Genomic DNA, 21,606 nt, shown 5'->3' on the forward strand with positions numbered 1-21,606 from the left:
AAAATTCACTCAGAATTTTACTCTTCATGCTCAGATCCCCTGAAATAAGAACTATAAGAAACACAATTTCCCAGCAATTATGTTCAGCAGAATGTCTTAATGGAGAAAAGCTAAGCATAAAGAACAGAAAATATATTCCAAGTCCAAAATAAGCCTCACTATTACATGAATTTACAGATCTGAATACTACACTGCACAGTGTTACTAGCTACAGTTTAAGAAAATAAGAAAAGTTCATATGTAAAGTGATACATTTCTTAAGACAGGCTTTGGTACACTGAACAAAATATCTTATGCCAAAAAGAAGTACAAAATTCTATGACTAACCATGACCACCAAGATCATACATGCTCTGCTGCTTTTATGCTCACACCAAGCGCAAGTAAACATAGTTACTTTCATAGAACAATATGATAGATGCTTCCCAGACTTAGTAACTGTCCAGGAGTAAGAAATTCTTCAAATTTCTACATATTTAAGGAACCCAAAAACTTTAATTTTACACCATTTGAAAATATTCAAAGAAAAAGTTTTCAGTAAACTTTGAAAACAGTTAAAATTTTAAAATCCTCACAAACTTCTCAACTTTAATAGTTTACATTTAATGGTCATCTGAAATCCAAACATCCCTCACATTCATGCAAAACAACAGCTAGTAGATTAGACTGTATCTTCTCACTACAGAAAAAAAAAGTTAAGGGTTTTTATCACAGATAAGGACTAAGGAATAATAGTTAATACACACCATATAAAACTGCAGACGATAATGTTTCTTCACCAAACTCAGTACAAACATGCAGAAACCTGTTCAAGAACAAAAAACACGTGCTCGCAGTACAATTTGGTACAAAGGGTTAAGATTCCCTGAGCTCAAATAAACCAATGTCCTATATCACAGCTACGCACATTTTAGCCACTTACTCAGATGCCATCTCTCCTACTATCTTATATTAAGCATTTTAAGTAAGTTTCTTGAGGGAAACAATCTTGTACTCTCCAAAGTGCCTAATATATATTCTGTGGCACAAATTCACAATAAACATCCTCTGCTTTAATTTAATTAATTAGTCCCTTGTTAATATGTGGGCATGGAAAACAGATCTTAAATTTAAATTAAATAGTATTTATTTGCTATAACAATGCATCAAGTGTATGTACAGAATGTTTTCAATCTCTACATAATAGAAAAATGAATAATAACTATTATAGCAGCTGATGTCTGTTGAATGCTTACTATTTCTGGGCTCTTATCTAAGCATTTAATCATTAATGATAATCCTTTATTATCAATCCTTTCAAAATCCCTATAACATACTCATTATTAGCTCCATTTTACAAATGAGGAAAAATGCAAAAAAGGCTTTATTAATTTACTGAAGATCACGGGACTAGAAAATAAACACTCAAATACTATTGACCCCTAAGAGTCACGTGGTTCCATAAACCAAAATCAGCAAAATTCAGGTTAAGAGCAATTTGCAAGTTCTCAAAAGCATACAATAATTATAGTAAAATGTAATATTCTTAATAATGTAAAGATTTACAAACAGTATTTGTATTTATGTTTACATTTTACAAATTTATTACAATGGAAATTTATTAAATTCTAACCAATTAAGTGAAATCTAATAATCACACACTAAAATAATGGGAGGCAATATGAATCACTTCTTGCCAAAAATACCAGTAAACTTCTAAAGATAGGTTTACTTTACAGAGGTGGATATCAAAAAATACATAAACCAAATTTAATTTCAGGTAAACGGCTATGTATGCATTCTATTTTGCAACATCTCTTTTTTTCTTTTTTGAGTCAAGGTATCGCTTTGTGGCCCAGCCTGGAGTGCAATGGCACAACCACAGCTCACTGCAGCCTTGAACTCCTGGCCTCAAGTGATCCTCCCACCTTGGCCTCCCAAAGTATCAAGATTACAGGTGTGAGCCACTGTACCCAGCCTCTGCAGTATCTTTAAAGAGTGAGTTCTCCAAGAGAGAAACTGAATTTTCAGTTGATCAATTCTACATAAAATAAATACTAGACTTTGTACATCCAAGTTATACTTACCAAGGCAATTCTACCAGTAGAGTAAACAAGGGTACTACTACTCTTACCAAGCAAAGAATCCAACAGCAGCTGCCTTTCGCTACTTTCGATGATCAATTTGAAATGTCAAAGCAGAAAGGACCATGACAAAATGAAGAGAACGAATACTGAGCCCAATCCTATCTCACTTCCTATTTGTCATCTATGAGGTAATCCAACTAACTGGCCTGCACAAGCAATATGGACACATTTTCTGAGTGGAGGCACAAATGAAAGCTAATATGTCACTTTATTGACAGAAAGAAGGAAAGAGGGAAAGAATGAGAGAGAGAGATACTAAAACATGAAATTAATGGCATCAAAACTGCCAATTGTATAAAAGATTCCTTTAAAAATTCCTGCTTTTGAGTTGCTCTTCCACAGCAGATAAACTTATCTTGAAGCTCAAGTAATGACTTCTATGCTATTTTGTGCCACTGATCTATAATTAAAGGTGAACGTGGACTGGACTCGGTTCAAAGGCCAATGGGTAAGGGCAAAGCAGAGACACAAGACAGAAACAGTGTTTTCTGTCCAAACAGACCCCTTGACTCTCCCAGCACAGCCTTGGGAACTTCCCAATATCATTAACTATAAATTATCTATTCACAAATACTACTCCAAAATATATGATTTTCTCTTTCTTGAAATTATAACACCATTCACCCTTATTTACATTTCTTCAAACACAATTACTGGTAGAATCACTTAACATTTTCTTAATGGACATTTTATCCAGGACAACTCTGGCAACTCACGTTTACCTGATCCAGTTTCGCCTATGTGATAGAATTGTGTGACTCCTAGATACACTAAGATAATACAGTTCTCTGACTTGGAGGAAGGGGGAGGTATACAGTGTTTTCCTAGCATAGCTAAGGCTAACTATAGTCATCTCTCATTATCTCTGGGTGATTGGCTGCAGGATCCCCAAAGGACAAAAATCCATGGATGCTCAAGTCCCTTCTATAAAATGCTATAGTATTTGCATCTAACCTACTTACATCCTCCTGTGTATCTTAAATCATTTCTATATTACTTATAATTCCTAATACAATGTAAATTCTATATAAATAGTTGTTAGACTGTATTTTTCAGGGAATGATGACAAGAAACAAGTCTACACATGTTCAGTAAAGACACAATTATCCATTGTGTTGCTTTTTTTTTTTTTTTTTTTGAGACGGAGTCTTGCTCTGTCGCCCAGGCTGGAGTGCAGTGGCCAGATCTCAGCTCACTGCAAACTCCGCCTCCCGGGTTCACGCCATTCTCCTGCCTCAGCCTCCTGAGTAGCTGGGACTACAGGCGCCTGCCACCACGCCCGGCTAGTTTTTTGTATTTTTTAGTAGAGACGGGGTTTCACCGTTTTAGCCAGGATGGTCTCGATCTCCTGACCTCATGATCCGCCCGTCTCGGCCTCCCAAAGTGCTGGGATTACAGGCTTGAGCCACCGCACCCGGCCTGTGTTGCTTTTTTTTTCCCAGAATATTTTCGATCCACAGTTGGTTGACTCCAGGGATGCAAAACCCATGGATATAGGAGGGCCAACTGTATGAATTTTTAAAGAAAAACATTGTAAAAAAGAAACATATGAACTTAATCTTTCTCATTCACAACTGTATGGACATATTAACAGTTTATGTTTCAATACTTAAAAATATATTTATATTTTAATAAATCTGTGGAAAGGATCACTTTTTGTACACTTGGATCCATAGTTTTATTTTTTTTCCCTGATTGTTAACAAAGAATGCTTGCATGACTATTTCTCTTTTTTTTTTTTTTTTTTTTTTGGAGACAGAGTCTCACTCTGTCGCCCAGGCTGGAGTGCAGTGGCACGATCTAGGCTCACTGCAAGCTCCGCCTCCCAGGTTCACACCATTCTCCTGCCTCAGCCTCCCGAGTAGCCGGGACTACAGGCGCCCACCAGCAGGTCTGGCTAATTTTTTGTATTTTTAGTAGAGACAGAGTTTCACCGTGTTAGCCAGGATGGTCTCGATCTCCTGACCTTATGATCCGCCTGCCTCGGCCTCCCTAAGTGCTGGGATTACAGGTGTGAGCCACTGCGCCCGGCCTGTATATTTCTAAATTAAAATCACAGAATGTGTTATAGTACTATAAATAAAAGTACTGAAAAGGCATCCTAATATATAGTTATTTATATAAAAGTTATACTTATTATTTATCCACATAGTATTGTGCCTGGTGTTCTCAATACAAAGATACGTATATCTCATTGCCCAGCATCAAAGAGTTCTCCAGCGATTAAGCAGAACCAGTTACCCAACAAACTAAAGAGAGGTATATCCAAAAAGAACAAGTGGCCGGGCGCAGTGGCCCACACCTGTAATCCCAGCACTTTAGGAGGCCGAGGCAGGTGGACCACGAGGTCAGGAGATCGAGGCCATCCTGGCTAACACTGTGAAGCCCCATCTCTGCTAAAAAATACAAAACAAAATTAGCTGGGTGTGGTGGCGGGCGCCTGTAGTCCCGGCTACTCGGGAGGCTGAGGCAGGAGAATGGCGTGAACCTGGGAGCCAGAGCTTGCAGTGAGCCGAGATCGCGCCACTGCACTCCAGCCTGGGCAACACAGCGAGACTCTGTCTCAAAACAAAACAAAACAAAACAAAACAAAACAAAAACAAGAGAATCCAGGTGCAGTGTCCTATGCCTATAATCCCAACACCCTGGGAGGCCAAGGAAGGAGGACGGCTTGAGGCCATGAGTTCAAGACCAGCCTGTGCAATACAGCAGGATCCTGTCTCTATGAAATAAAAGTAAAAATTAGCTGGGCAGGACGGCACACACCTGCAGTCCCAGCTACTTGGGAGGCTGAGGCTGGAGGATCACTTGAGCCCAGGAGTTTGAGACTGCAGTGAGCTATGATCAAGTTACTATACTCCATCCAGCCTGGACCACAGAGCAAGTCACCATCTCTTAAAAAATTTATTTAAAAAAGAAAAAAAGGATGAAGATTTTTAAGGGGGTCAGGAAAAGTAAAGGAAAAAACACAAGATACTGAAAAGCCCAACAGATGAGACAGAGGGAATTTCAGAAAAATAGATAAAAAATACTTATTAAGCACCTCTGATATGCCAGAAACAAGATGCAAAAATGAATAAGATAGGCACTGCCATTCAGGAGCTCTTACTCTTGTTGAAGACACCGAAAACAAATGAAAAATAAGGTTGTTTTTTAAATTTACCATTGATGATTAGTGAAAATTTAGTAAACATATAGCCCTTAATTCAAAAAACAGACAGTAGGATGGGCCCAAGATTGAATACTAGAGCTTCCGACTCATCCCCCATTCTTTCACTTGGTTATATTCTTCATTATACTTGCCTAAACCATCAAAACTTTCTAGCATCAAATTTAATAAGCATTGTGTGCCTTTTTTCTAATATCAAATTTAAAAAGCATTGTGTGCCTTTACTCAGACACCAGGCTACAACTGAGTTGTTCTGAAAAAGTTTTAAATGAATATGCATTGTAGAGATTACCATACAAACCAATCATCATATTGGTTAAACATTTAAAAAAGTTTTCATCCCAGCACTTTGGGAGGCTGAGACGGGCGGATCACAAGGTCAGGAGATCGAGACCATCCTGGCTAACCTGGTGAAACCCCGTCTCTACTAAAAAATACAAAAAAAAAAACTAGCCGGGCGTGGTGGCAGGCCCCTGTAGTCCCAGCTACTCGGGAGGCTGAGGCAGGAGAATGGCGTAAAACCCGGGAGGCGGAGCTTGCAGTGAGCTGAGATCCGGCCACTGCACTCCAGCCTGGGCGACAGAGCGAGACTCCGTCTCAAAAAAAAAAAAAAGTTTTCTATTAATCTGAATGGTTAGTCTAAGGTTAAGAACCAGTACTAGCATGTATATAGAGTTTAGTAGTCTTTAATTCAGAAATTTTAAGTAGTTTTGGAGATACAGTCTTTTGTGAATTATTTGTGACACTTTTCTAAAGATTTCATTAATATCCTCTGATATAAAAGATACTCAGGATGTTTGGGGAAAATATCTTAATTATGCATTAATTTTGGCTGTAACTTAGTTTTGTATGTCCATCGATTTTCTTGAACTGAAAGCGTTACATTCAAGTCATATTATCTCCCTAAGAATTTTAAAGAAATCAAAATAGCTACGCATGCACAAACACAAGCAAAAAATAATTTATTAAACATAATAAGCACATCACTATAGTTGAATAAAGAAATGTAAGGTGATGATATTAAGGGTCAAACACCTTAAGTTTGTTGACATATCACTGCTAACCATGTAATTGCACGACATGACGGGTCAGAATTGGAGATACCTATATTTTATTTAAATAAAATTCAATGTCAATGAAGTAGTTTGAACTGTCTCTGCTTTTTAAATCTGGTAAGACATACATTTTCTGAAGTCATTTGACCACTATAATACAACTAAAATTTTCACAGGGCCCTTGGAATATTGTTTAACAAAAAGACTTCCAAAGATTTCCACAGCATAATTTGAAAGAAAGGTACAAATATCTCAATGTTAGCACACTCTCTATTTCCATAGTCCTGTTTCAAAGTCTAACTCCATTTGCTGGACTAAGCTCACAAATGTTGCTAAGCACTTCAAGAGTAGCCACTAAGGCCTCAAGACTCAGCAAACAAAACACTAATACTAAGAAAATATCATTAAGAAGCACTGTGTGTGGATGTGCATGTTCTCAGCCTTTTAATCGTTTATCCAACAAATACAGAGTCGGACCCTCAATGCCAGTCCTGCACTGCGCTCTGGGAATTAAACAAACAAGAGAGGTACACCATGGGTGCTTTTGGTCTAACTGAGCCATTTTTAGGCCACCCTTAAAATGATAATAGACATCTAGTATTCTAGTATTCTATGCCTGTTTTATACTGGAAGTTACATCATTTAACTGAGTAGCTCCTAGCTTACTATGAGGCTGCATTTTTAAAGTATACCTATAGAGCGGGGCATGGTAATACACGCCTGTAATCCCAGCTACCAAAGAATCTGAGGCAGAAGGGTAAGTTGAGTCCAGGAATTCAAGACCAGCCTGGGAAAACAGTGACATCCTATCTCAAAATAACAAACAAAAAGTACATTTGTGTGACTATAATGATGTCAATATCCTGGTGTAATGTACTATAGTTTTGCAAAATACTATTATTGGTGATAACTGAGCAAAGTGTAAAAAGATCTATTATTTCTTACAACTGCATGTGAATATGCAATTATCTCAACAAAGATGTGCATTTTAAGCCAATAACCTGTGATACATAAACAACTTTTCATAGACTGTCATAAAATAGCAGTTGGGTTCTACGATCAGCCTGTGGTATTTTTATTTTCTAACTTATACTCATTTAGTATTAACTACAAACCGGAAGAGTTTAGGTCCTTACTACATTTAGCGTGGATTACAGCAGTAGCTTCCTATCTAGTCTGCCTGATAATGTCTCCCAACCTACTTCATTTAATTACAATCTGGTTACATCATTTCTTAGCCTAAAATCCTCCAATGTTTTCCCAGATATAAAGTCCAAACCCTTCCTAAGACACACAAATTTTCTCAAGATGTGGCTCCTGCCTACCTTCCCTATCTGCAATGCCTCCATGAACCCAAAACATGCAATCCTTTCTCATTCTCATGCCTGCACAGCTGTTCCTCTGCCTGGAATGGACTTTTCTACTATCCGATACCTGGCAACTGCCTGCTTGCTCTTTCCTTTTCATGAAACCTGTCATTTCTTCTCAAAGGCCCTCCATGGCCTTCCTTCCTCTTCTTCATGCTCCTGCCAGAACTTGTTCACATTTCAGCAATGAACTAGAAGACTCACATCTCACCAGCTTCAAGACCCTGGAAGGCACACAATCGCTTCATTTCCCTTTATATCCTCAACATCATTCACAGTACCTAGCATTTGAAAAACACTCAAATGTTTGCTCAAAGAATGACTTTAATGACTTTCAGTAAGTTTCTGTGATTCTGAGTGTAAAATAAGAAACGGTAAAATATGTCTATGGCAGAAATAAGTATACTGTTAGAAAAATGAAGAAATACCAGGCCAGACATGGTGGCTCATGACCATAACCTCAGCACTTTGGGAGACCAAGGCAGGAGGATCACTTGAGCCCAGGAGTTAGACACCAACCTGAGCAACATAGTGAAACTCCATCTCTACTAAAAACACAAAAATTAGCCAGGTGCAGTAACACATGCCTGTAGCCCTAGTTACTTGGGAGGCTGAGGCATAAGAATCATCTGAACCCAGGAGGCGGAGGTTGCCATGAGCCGAGATAGTGCCACTGCACTCCAGCCTGGGCAACGGAGTGAGACTCTGTTTCAAAAAAAAAATAAGACGAAACACTGATTGTATTTTTATAGAAGTAGAGTCCAAAAGTCACACATGAAACAAAGAATTACTAAAAAGGGGCTGACTGGGAGGCGATAATCAAAGACAAAATATATAAAAAGAAACAACAAAGAAAATGAATTACAGTATTGGTCCACACTCAATTGAGATGTTATTCTCAAGCATAAATTATAGCAAAACCAAAGGGGAAAACAGTAATCACCTTATATGCCGACATTCTACCTCTCAGCTATTGCTGTATATCAATATAGATGTAACTGCAGATGTGGATACAATGATAGATGTAGATGTGCCAATATAAATCCATCTATAAGCTATTAATGTATGAAGCGAAAAATGGTACAGAAGAGATACTCTCACTTGTATAAGAAAAAGGGAAGGGGGATATAAACATAAAAGCTTGAATACTCAGACTATTTCTGGAATAACAATAGTAAGCCTCCAGATATTGTAAGTAAGGCCCTGAGGTGGAGGAAAGTTTCATCAAATACTCCTTTCTAGTCTAAATTTTTATCATGGGCATATATTTTCATTAAAAAAAAATACACACACACTAGTTTAGGCCTCTTGAAACACCTGCCCAGGGTGCCTGTCCCATCCCAGCCACATGGAGGGGCCACAGGTCAGTGCCCAAGTCAGCAAGCGGCACGAACTGCAGTCATGAAAAGGAGCCATCTTTGATGTCCAGCACACTTAAGACATGAGCACCGGCCTCTGTCTCACGGCAACCACGTGGGAGGTCTGGGGTTAGAACTGCTCAGTTAAGCCCGCTAAGCCGCAGGACTGTGAGCAAAAATAACAAATTGTTTTAAGCCAAGGGAAAAATAAAACTAGTTACGGCTTTTTGTTTTTAAATGACAGTTTGTATTCCATCCTGGTGTCCCTGCAAAATAACATTAAAAGAAATTAAGGGGAAGCCCCACGAGAACAGAGAAAACTGAAGAAATGTCAAGGAGAAAAGAAGAAACATGTCTACAAAATTTGGAAGCTAGAAAACAGATAGAAAACTGTTAGTAGACCTGAGAAATTACAGGTGCCTAAACATATTTTCTAGAGAAACTAAGGAGAAAAGGCCTGGTGGAAGGCAAGACTGAGGCCTAGGCTTCTGACCTGGATTATTAAGTAAAAGTCTAACAATAAGTGTGAGCCCTAGCCAAAGCAATCAGCTGTGAGAATAGACCAAAGGTATCTTTAGAAATGCACAAACATAAGACATCTACCTTCTACACATCATTTCATAAGAAACTACAGCAGGCCATGCTTCAGCAAAGTGAGGGTGTTAACCAAGAGATGGAAGACCTGGGATGGAAGAAATGGGCTCAAATCATGAGGACAGCTCAGCAGTGGGCCCAAATGCAGCCAGCTCACACAGGAACAGGAATGCAGAGGTCTCTGGCATAGAAATCTCCAGAAAAAAAGGCAACTGATATACTATCTGACTTGTGTAAATATCTGAAAACACTGCCAACAGACATGGGCAAATCTGAAGGAGAAATTAAGGATCTCTACACTGAAATTAGCAAATATGGGAAAGAGAAGGTGAGGCAGTTACTCAGTTCGGGAAAAACAAAAAGTAGTAAAAGAAGGAAATGTAATCATAGATACTATTTTGTTCTACAGGAAGTGATATTTTGAGTACCTACTTAATGCAAACTGTGACTAGAAAAAAACTGAGTATGAAGAAGTGAGGTAGGTTATAACAGGACGTCAATAGATAATGCCTAAAGTAAACTAAGAAATAGGCCTATTACTTAGAAAAAAGGAATAAATCTCAAAGCGGTGCGGTGCAGGGTTGCTGTTTACATCATAACTCTTTTGAAATTCAGTTTGAAAACTAATATGCATATATTAATGATATAAATGATTTATGTTTTAATTAACTACAATTGTTCTTTTTTTATTATTATTATTTTGAGATGGAGTCTCGCTCTGTCGCCCAGGCTGGAGTACAGCGTCATGATTCTTCATGTTGGTCAGGATGGTCTCAAACTCCTGACCTCAGGTGTTCCGCCCACCTCAGCCTTCCAAAGTGCTGGCATTATAGGTCTGAGCCACAGAGTTCGGCCTGGAGTGATTCTTAATAAGCACTTTTTAAACCCACTATAAGGGAGTAATTGCTATTTAAGAACATGATGAAAGAAATAGCTTTATACATGAGAAACAATGAAAAAGAGAGGCTGGAATAAAATGTAACCAAAAAATTACGAATTTAAATAACAGAAATAAAAATAAACATGGAAAATGTGTTAGCTACATATCAATACAGAATATTCCTTAACTTACCTGCCAGATAGAGGGCAAATGATATAAATCTGTGGTAGCGAATGAGGAACTGAAGTTGTTCTTCTCTTTGAACAAATGTAGCAAAATAATCAGCTACAGTCTCTCCATAGAAAAAGTAGTTTACACACAATAGAAAGTACCTGTAATTTAAAAACAATTAGCTTTTCTATATTTGAAGCTTTCCTTCCCGTCAAACTCAACAAAATTATTTTCTACATTCTGATGACACAAAGATCAAAACCAAGTTCAGAAGACCAATTCAAGATATATTTTACCAAAATGTTATTTTCCTGTTTTAAACTTAATTTCAAATTTATTGATTAGCAAAAATTTACCAAATATAATTCACACCTTTATTTAGCTGAAAATCTAATGCCAGAGATAATTAGGAAACGATGTAGAAAATACTACCTACACACAATCCTTCACCCTTGGGAGGTGGGAGCAGTGTGTGTGTGTGTGTATAAATTTAATACTTTGTGTGTAGTATAATGTGTGTATGTATGTGTATGATTTTAATACTTTGTATGTATGTATAATGTGTGGGTGTATATATTGAGATATTAAGTTCATAATGAAAATTAACTCCTAACTACTCACAGCTCTAATGCTTTTTAATAGTAGAAGTCCTAAGACAAATCCCTACCTGTCCTCAGGAAGATTAAGAACGAAAGAAAGAAGAGGTAATTCAACCTGTCTCCCCATTGACCTGCACGCACTGGCATCTCCCCTCTTCTAATGCTCCTAGTGGACTCCAAATGAGCCGGGATTCTTCCTCTGTAAGGCAATCAAGGCCTAATAACCCCAAACTTCAGAAATTAACTTTTCATATTTGAAATAGTTTCAAGCTTACTTACCAACTCAGTGTTCTAAACCATGGTAGATCATAGGAGTGATAGACTCTATAACCTATAGTGATAATTTCATGGAAGCATTTCACTTGGATGCCCAGAACCTGAAACCAAGAAAAAACATTAACATACATTTCTCAATGTTTAGATTTATGCTTAATCATTCAATAAAGTAGTTTGTCATACGTATTTTAAAAATCTTAATCTACCAATTTTTAATTATTCTAAATGTCAGTAAAAAAATGCAATATTCCATATCTCTAAAAATCAAGTGATGCCTCAAAGGGGTGGACAAAATAATGTTTTACTCAAAAAGGCTTGGAAGATCCTTCCCGGGGTGGGGAATGGCACTGGAGTTTAAAGTTTGAGGGATCTGGTCGGCCACAGTTGACTAGGATTTATCCCTCATTACTGTTTCATTATTGAGACTGTCCTTCTCAAGATGGAGAATCTTTTTGTCCAACTTGTCCATTATGTTTCTTGAGATACCCTAAGAAAATCATATATGAAAGTTTGCTTGTATATATTTATTTGTAACCATGCATTGTTATACTTGCAAGTAATAAAGATACCGTCAGGACAAACAGTTAAAACACTTTCTACCCAGTCACCCTGGAATGGCCTTTTCATCCTCCCAGCTGTGTCAGCTCTCCCATAGTCAGCTACTCACTGGTCAATCGAAGCTGGGCTACCTTAGCAAAGTATAAGCAACCTTCCACATTTGAAGCCACTTTGGCCAGTCAACTGAGTTTACGCATTTCTGTTTACACAGTGTCCTGACTGCACACCTATTAAATGGGTTTACATTTATAAATCCCTTTTTGATGTTCTATTTTGTAGTCCTTCAAACTGCTGCATTCAGCAACCTGGATGAAGGTAATTTCTCAAGATGTAGCATCATACCCAGTGCTTGACCTATTAATTTCAAGACTCAAAGAGCAAATGGCAAGTTGAATACTTATTATCATAAATTAAGAGGTAAAAATCTTTGTGAATACGGCAGACTAGCTTTTTTGTCTAGAGAGCACTCTCCAGGGGCTTGTTTTTATGCTGTCCTTGAGCTAAGAATGGATTTTTATATTTTTAAAGAGTTATTTAAAAATCCAAGATTATGTGACTGAAACATATGCAGCTCCTTAAAGCCTAAAATATTACTATCTGGTCCTTTAACAGAAAAAGCTTACCAAACTCTGTCAGAGGATATATTTTGGGATTTCCTTTTAAGATTTCCACAAGTTAGTTTTCCAAAATCTACCATTCAGGGTATTCTTAAGCTATCTTTTCCCATTATACTGATTACATGTCCAATCACATACTTTAAAAAATAAATGTCTCTTTTCAGCCACATGATAAAGAAATGTATGTGAAACCATAAACAGTACTTTTAGCAAAAAGTCATAAATGTGTTATAAAGACAGGAGGAAATCTAAGTGTCCTTCTTCAAATAACATTTGTATATAATATCAAGTCATTTCTAACAAAAATAAAGAACGGAGACAATGTTTAGTATTAAGATAAAACAGTAAAGCGAGTTAGTCAGCTCCGAAGGGCTTTTAAAATATCATACTGATGTAATTTCTATGAACTTATTTGCTAGGGCACATCCACTGGCACCTTAAATTGTATTTATTTTACTGAGAGGGGAGAATAAAAGTGTTTTTAATAGCACACATTATATTTATATGATCAACTATAGCTTGCAGGGACAATTAATACGGAACTTCTAGGAAAACAGAAAACAAAAGGTTCCAAATAGTACTGTCGAAATCTTAAAACTGTATGTGTATCTTCCAGGACTGGAGGATTACACAGACATTAATACTCCACACCATCAATACTGGTAGCAATGTACACTCAAAGGACTCTGTTGGCCCAATTAATATTTCAAGAACCTTAAAAACAACAGTCAGTATTTAAGCGTCTACTCTTTACTAGTTATTGAGGACTTATAGAAATAACATATGGCATCTGTTCACAGAGAGGTACGTCTCTCAGGGAGGAAACACGACTACAACCCATGTGAAATAGGCAAATGGACGTGTGTAGAGGCAGACACACCTGTGGCAGGGGCAGGGGGTGGGCAACGGCAGAGCTGGAGGAGAAGGATCTGCAGAGTCACAGCCTGTAGGGGGAATGGGGCGTATTAAGGGAACTACTAGGAGGGTGGAGTTGCTGGAAGACAAAGGTGGGGTTAATAAGGAGAGAAAGAGATGAGCCTGGTCCTGGAATCCTAGGAAACAGCAGGAAGCACTGCACCGAGGAGTTGAAAGGACATGACTGGACATGAGAGTTTGGGAGAATAAAGTGGAAAGAATGGACTAGGCAGGTGACAAGAGTAAAGGCAGTCAGGCAGGCAAGATGCCACTTCGCTATCCAGCTGAAGTGGCAGAGGAGTAGAGAAGAAGATAGGAGAGAAGTAGAGGGGGCAGAACTGACTAGACCTGGTGAGTGAGGAAATTGAGGGGCTAAGGGAGTAAAGGGAACACAAAATAACACCAAGAGAGGCTTGGAAAAGTAGACAGTACGAAAGAATTATACAAATTGGGTCAATTGTCATATTCAACTAAAATCAGAGTTGAGGAGCCAAGTGGAAAAAGCACTCAGGGCACATAGCACCTGCTCCACGAATTATCCAAAGCCCAGCTGCTGAAACAGCTGGCCATACCCTCAGACCAGTTTCATTTAGTAGCTGCTGAAACAACAATGTGCCATGACTCTAGGACTAGTTTTACCTGCCACCACTGTCACTCATCAATCAGAGCCTGCCAACTCCCCAAAACTTTACTAGTGCCAATGGGCTTTCTTTCAAAACAGTATGTAGCATTTCTCTCTTTAATAAAACTCCCAAGCTTCTCTCATTAATAAAACTCCCAACCTTCTCTTTGTTCTTTAGACATACTAAAGACAACCCTGGTCTGGGTGTATGCTCTGAAGTGCAATTCTGTTTTTTTAAAATATATATATACATTCCCAAATAAAATGCTTTGCATAGAGATTTGTCTGTGTATCGTTATTTAACTTTGACAACAGATTTACTCTGGATGGCTGAGGTATGGACTAGAAGTTCAGATCTGGACATTTTGAGTATGAACTATAGTACCTATGGGTTATCCAAATAAGTGTCTATTTTCACTTTGCAAATATTTTCTAAGAAAATACTCCTGCATATAACGTTAGAGCATATTTATGTTCTAATATGTTCAGGATAGTGTTATTCACGATAAAAAAAAAAAACAGAACATAACCTGAATGTCTAAAAATAACACAATGATTTGAATAACTTCAAATGATGCACTGAATGAATTCAGATATTCATTCACTTTAAGTGAATAACTGCATGATGAATTACATTCTATCAAGTAGACAATCTAGTAAAGCTAATGATTATAAAGACCACAGAACAACACAAAACTTTTTTTAACAAGTTTGTTTTTTTTAGAGACAGGGTTGTGCCATGTTATCCAGGTTGGACTCAGACTGGAATTTCAGGGCTCAAGTGATCCTCCTACCTCAGCCTCTCGAATAGCTGAGACTACAGGTGTGTGCCACCGCACCTGGCCACAAAATTTTTGATGTGATATTTAGCTTAAAAAGCAGGATTCACAATGTTAGTCACACTATTATTATGACCATGGTTTTAAAAACACAAATTAAGCAAAAAGTGATGAAATAAAATACACCAAATAACACTACTAATTGCATTTTGGTAGTCAACAACAGGGTTGGAATGATTATTTTTAATTATCTATTTTCCAAAGTAATTTGAACACACTTACACAACTCTCATAATGGGAAAAAGTAAACACACCATTTAAAAGTAAATTACATAGCATGAATTAAAACTTAATGACAACAGTTTCCAAGAAGGTAGGGGGGGAAAGGTAGTGTTATTTGCTTTTAATATCTTCTATGTGTTCACATCTGTCTTTAAATCAAAACATGCTTTAGCAACTCCATCACTTGGAAAGTACGATTCTAAGCCATGAATACAACAATTTAAAAACGACAAAAGAAGGCCTTTTAAGGAATATGGGTATGCATTCCATATTAAAATAGTACCTGTAATTTCCTAGAAGTTTTGTTTGTTTGTTTTTTGAGACAAAGTCTCATGCTGTCTCCCAGGCTGGAGTGCAGTGGCGCCATCTCGGCTCACTGAAACCTCTGCCTCTTGGGTTCAAGTGATTCTCTTACCTCGGCCACCTGAGTAGCTAGGACTATAGGTGTGCGCTACCACATCCAGCTAATTTTTTGTATTTTGAATAGAGATTTTGGAAGTGCAAAATTGAGGGTTTCACCATGTTGGCCAGGCTGGTCTTGAACTTCTGACCTCAAGCAATCTGCCCACCTCGTCCTCCCAAAGTGCTGAGATTACAGGCGTGAGCTACCGTGCCTGGCCTCCTAGAAGTTTTTAATGAAACTATATTGAATTAGTCATTTTTGAGTGCTGACATTATAAGGCAACTGCAAGCTAGATACAATGTGTCCTTCTCAAAATATAAATGATCTAGTTAAGAATAGGAATAGAAATAAGGTTTTAAAACACATAAAGTAATATCAATTGCATACCAACTATATGTGTGAATCATCCATATCCTCTTAACATAAATATCATATAAACATTATATATATATATGCATGTATGTATATGTAATAAACTTAAATAACCAATAACAGTTCAAACCTACTTTACTTAGATCTTTAATATTCTTTTTTGTTTTTTTAAAGACAGGATCTCACTCTGTCGCCCAGTGGCACGATCTCAGCTCACTGCAACCTCCACCTCCCAGGACCAAGTGATTCTCCTGCCTCAGCCTCCCAAGAAGCTCAGATTATAGGCACATGCCACTACCAGCCGGCTGATTTTTGTATTTTTAATAGAGACGGGGTTTCACCATTTTGGCCAGGCTAGTCTCGAACTTCCGACCTCAAATGATCCACATGCCTTGGCCTCCCAAAGTGTTGGGATTACAGGCATGGCCACCTGGCCAGATCTTTAATATTCTTATTTTCTTCTTTAATTAAACTCACCAATTGAAGCAAATAATTTGTAATAAGATCATATTTTCCTTTCATAGTAGAAAAAAATAAAAAAACTCAGGTACTGTAGGCACACTTATGGTTCTCTTAAAAAATCAGAATCCAAATGTACGCATGCATGCCTTTAAAACTGTCTTGAATTTTGTCATAAAGAGTGGTTAGAAAATAGTTTTTAATCCACAAATTCTTGCTCTAGTTATTATACTCAACAGTTCAGTTTGGAGAAACATGTAAATCACAGGGGAACCCACCAAACCTGCCTAAGTCAGTGTATCTAGGATATTGGTGGATTCTGATACCTTAGATCAAAATTTTCTTCTTACTCCTTACTTCTCCCAAATAAATTCTTAATTATTAATTCCAAATAAATTCTCCCAAAATACTTCTCCTCACTGCTTCCCAAATAAAACTCAAACTTCTTCACATAGTATTGCAAGGCCCTCCAGAATCTGATCTCTAATTATTTTTCGGCCCTGTGCTCCAGGAAAAAGCACCTTTTTCTGCCACCCAGGGAATGCTGTGAGCTGCCTCCACCCTGATACACGGCTCAAGGCCATACTCAAAGGTCCCTCCACCCACAAAGCCTTGCGGAACTCCCTGCTCTCACTAGCTCCCTTCTTCCTCGAGCCTGCCCACTCACCACCAGAGCACTGAAAAGTGCTCTGTACACACTTGCTTCTTAAATGTCCAAGTCCCAGGGCCAGTGGTGGTCATTTTAGCCCTTGGCACATTCAGCGACAGAAGACTGGGAGCTGGGGGGCCTCTTCCTGGAATCAAACCCAGACAATTGCCCATGCCTGCCCACTTGGCTTTCAAGCTCGGCTTCCTCTGCCCTCACATTAAGTCTATCCTATTTATTATCCATTTTTCCTTTGTGAGAAAAAGCACTTTCAGATCTTAGCAAATTAGCAGAAAAAGAAATTAACTTCTTCTCATTTTCATTACTTGATTTCCCCAAGGAAGTGTAAAATTAATGAGAGGACAAGAAGAGAAGTGAAAGAGGCTTCGAGGTGCTTATAAAAGCCACTTTAAGTGGCTTCAAGAGCTGATAGAATTTTTTCATCATGTCTAATTTCACATCAAAACTATTCTTTTATAAAATAAAAGGAAAACCATATCATATAGCTCATAAGCTTATGAGCTACGAATATAATTGAATATGGAGGGAGACTGGCAAAATGGATAAACACATTTCTCAGTGGGCAAGAGAAACCAGAGATGAAGGAGATGAGAACGTAAGAAGAGCCCGGATTAACTGAGAAGGAATGAGAAAAAGTAGTAACGATGATAATACTAATAAAGAAGGCCACAGGGCACCCCAGAGAGCCGGCTCTTGCTGTGTGCTGTCAAACCACGCTCAGCACTGCCTAAGTGCTTGATGAGTGTGTTCAACAAATGCATTTCTCCTTGGTTCCAACACTTGTGGGCTTCGAATGTTTCATGCTTTAAATATCTGGGCTTTTGCACACAGGAATCCTCTGCCTGTGATGGTCCTCCCACAGACTCCATCCTTTACCTCGTTGATTCCCACTCAGCCTTCAGATCGCAGCCCACGTGCTTGGCACTGTGCCTCTGCAAAGGCTCCCAGCTCCGCCTTTGCTGTCTTAGTATAATTCTTTTTTTCAAATGCTTATCGTAGTTTGTGATTATATATAGTCATGTGTTGCTTAACAACAGGGGTATGTTCTGAGAAATGCATCGTTAGGCAATTTTGTTGTTGTGCCAACATCATAGAATATACTTACACAAACCTAGATGGTATGGCCTCCTATACATCTAGTCTATATGGTATAGCCTATTGGTCCTAGGCTACAAATTTGTACAACATGTTACTTACTGAATACTGTTGGCAATTGGAATAAAATCACGAGGCAATAGGAATTTTTTGGCTCCATTATAATCTTACAGGATTTCTATCGTATAGTTGCCCATCACGGACCAAAATGTCATCAGGTGGCATCTGACTGTAAATAATCAACTCTTTAAAGTGCAGATAGTATGCTCCATGAGGGCAGAGACAGGTACATTTTTCTCAGTACCACTGTATCATCCATAGAACTAATGTAATGCCTGGCATATAGCAGGCATCTTGGAAGCATTTGTTACATGAATGAATGAAGGGTTAAAATACTTGTTTGGCTTCCTGACTTGTTGAGCTTCCCACACACACCAAAATCCAAAACTCCCCGAATGGTTTTTCCTTGCCTCTCCAGTGCCCTACAAAGACACCCTCTACACATACAACTTGCAGATCTTCCAATGGACCGCATCCTCTCACTCCCTCCTTGGCCTGCCCAGGATGTCTCCACTTTGGAATTCCTTTCCCTGTCCAGTATTCAGGACTCGGCTTCGGTACTCTCTTTTCTGAAAGCCCCTCCTCATCTCTCCCTCAGACTCGATTAGGTGCTTCTCTACTGTGCACTCCTAACATGTTCTATCATAGAACTTATCTCGCTTATTTATCATACTTTTATTCGTATGGTTACTTGTATGTTTCTGCCATTACACTGAGTTCCTTGAAATCAGGGATCTAGCTAATAGTCATATGTTCATGGTACGTGTGTATATTTCTGTCTTTTTTTTTTTTTTTTTGAGATGGTTTCACTCTGTTGCCCAGGCTGGAGCACAGTAGTACAATCACAGCTCACAGCAGCCTCGACCTCCCAGGCTCAAGTGATCCTCCCACCTCAGCCTCCCCAGTAGCTGGGACTACAAGCATGAACCACCACCACCTAGCTTATTTTTTAAAATTTTCTGTAGAGACGAGGTCTCAGGCTCATGTCATATCTTTTATAAAATATACTTGGCACAATGTCAGACACATAGACATGTACCTGTTACACAAATTTGGTCTCTGCTGAATGAACACATTGAATAGTCATTTTGCAAACAGAAAAGATTAAGTCAAATCATCATGAAATAAAAGACACTTAAAGGAACTAAATATGCTATGACTAAGTGTTGAATTAACTTATTTTTTATGATATGTTCAAATTACTTCAATCATATATAAATGTTGAAAAACAAAGCAAGAGATACTCAGGAAAAAGTCAAACACTTACAAGAAGCATCAGCATGAAGGATCCCATATAGATGATCAGGAAAAACAACGAGATCATAGTTAGAGTGAGAATTCCACGTATCCACCAGTTTTTCCACCTACAAAGAAAATGTAAAGTTAGTATTTAATGTGTTCTTAAGGTTTTTTTTGTGGTTTCAGTATTGATTTGCCAGATTTATGAATTTTCCTTTACTTTAAGATTCCACTACTGGCCGGGCGCGGTGGCTCAATCCTGTAATGCCAGCACTTTGGGAGGCCAAGACGGGCGGATCACGAGGTCAGGAGATCGAGACCATCCTGGCTAACACGGTGAAACCCCGTCTCTAATAAAAAATACAAAAAACTAGCCGGGCGTGGTGGCGGCACCTGTAGTCCCAGCTACTCGGGAGGCTGAGGCAGGAGAATGGCATGAACCCGGGAGGCGGAGCTTGCAGTGAGTTGAGATCACGCCACTGCACTCCAGCCCAGGCGACAGAGCGAGACTCTGTCTCAAAAAAAAAAAAAAAAAAAAAAAACGATTCCACTACTTCACTTTATATAATAACAAACAACAAAAACAAAAACCAAGTAGCATTCACGCACCCCACCACCACCACAAGCCTCACACTTCACCCCCAGTGTGCCATACAAATATCACTCCTTGTGTGACCGTGTCATATAAACTGTTGGCAGCCTTGTATGAAAAATCCAGAATAATTCAAATACATGGATGGTGATTTCTGAATGCTCTTATACACAAATGATGACATCTATATTTAGAATTGTTGCTGTTTTTCTTTAGGACTTTTCTGATTTTTATTAATTCAACTGGTAGCACTTAAATTATGTTACAAGAGATTTTGATTCAACTTAAAGTCTAGTAACATATATGCAGTATATTCTAAGCACAAGTCCTCACTCCTTTTTTTAAAAAAATAGAGACAGGGTCTCACCATCTTGCTCAGGCTGGTCTCTAACTCCTGGGCTCAAGTGATCTTCCTGCCTTGGCCTCCCAAAATGCTGGGATTTCAGGTGTGAGCCACCATGCCCAGCCCTCATTCCCTTCTTAGAACAGAAATATTAGCTGCCTTCATAAGATATAGAATCGCTTCAGCCCTGGAGTTTGAGGCCAGCCTGGGCAATATGGTAAAAACTGAGCTCTACAAAAAAAGCAAAAATCAGCTGGGCATGGTAGTACTTGCCTGCCTGTGGTCCCAGCTACTGAGGGGCGGTGGCAGTGGGGAGGGGGAGAGTAGGCAGGGCATGTCGGGGCTGAAGTGGGAGGAACACTTGAGCACAGGAGGTCAAGGCTGCAGTGAGCCATGATTGTGCCACTGCACTCCAGCCTGGGTGGCAGAGCAAGATACTGTCTCTTAAAAAAAAAAAAAAAAAAGATTACATTCCTTGCTTTCAACCACTCTCCAATATAATTTAAACACTTCCAACAAACACTCTTTTCAGCTACTCCTTTTATCATATCATTTCTTCACACAAGATCTAAAATACCAACATACCAACAACATATATTTTTTTCCAGTTTCCAATTTCTTTATAAGGTAGTCAAATTGCACTCATTCAACTTTATTTCCCTCTATTAACAAACTACGTAGGCATAAACTTCTCATGAGAGCTTCAGCATGGGGGAGAACTGAAAATGAGTGTAGAGTCAAAAATGCTACGGCTGAAAGGCTCCATGTAGTTGTATAGATACAACTGTTTGCAGATTAATGGATGGATTAGGAAACTGAGCTAGGTCACAAATCTAGTCAGAGGTAAATAAAGGACCACAAGCCAAGGCAAAATCCTGTCTCTATAAAAAATACAAAAATTAACCAGGCATGGTGGCTCACGCCTGTAGTCCCAGTCACTTGGGTGGCTGAGGTAGGAGGATTGCTTGAGCCTGAGAGGTAGAGGTTGCAGGGAGTTGAGACTGCGCCA

General features: G+C 38.6%; 1 protein-coding gene across 1 annotated transcript in view; it reads right to left on the minus strand.

The window, feature by feature from the left end:
* Positions 1–21,606, minus strand: part of CDS1 (CDP-diacylglycerol synthase 1) — a 67,140-nt gene that overhangs the window by 17,392 nt on the left and 28,142 nt on the right. Inside the window, exons 3-6 of the mRNA XM_030925246.1 lie at positions 19,691–19,787; positions 11,598–11,695; positions 10,741–10,880; positions 746–804 (exon numbers count right to left, since the gene is read on the minus strand). Of these exons, the coding sequence (XP_030781106.1) occupies positions 746–804; positions 10,741–10,880; positions 11,598–11,695; positions 19,691–19,787 (394 nt within the window). The remainder of the gene's footprint in view (positions 1–745; positions 805–10,740; positions 10,881–11,597; positions 11,696–19,690; positions 19,788–21,606) is intronic.

This window comes from Rhinopithecus roxellana, chromosome 2, assembly GCF_007565055.1.
Source record: "Rhinopithecus roxellana isolate Shanxi Qingling chromosome 2, ASM756505v1, whole genome shotgun sequence".
NCBI classification, from domain to species: domain Eukaryota; kingdom Metazoa; phylum Chordata; class Mammalia; order Primates; family Cercopithecidae; genus Rhinopithecus; species Rhinopithecus roxellana.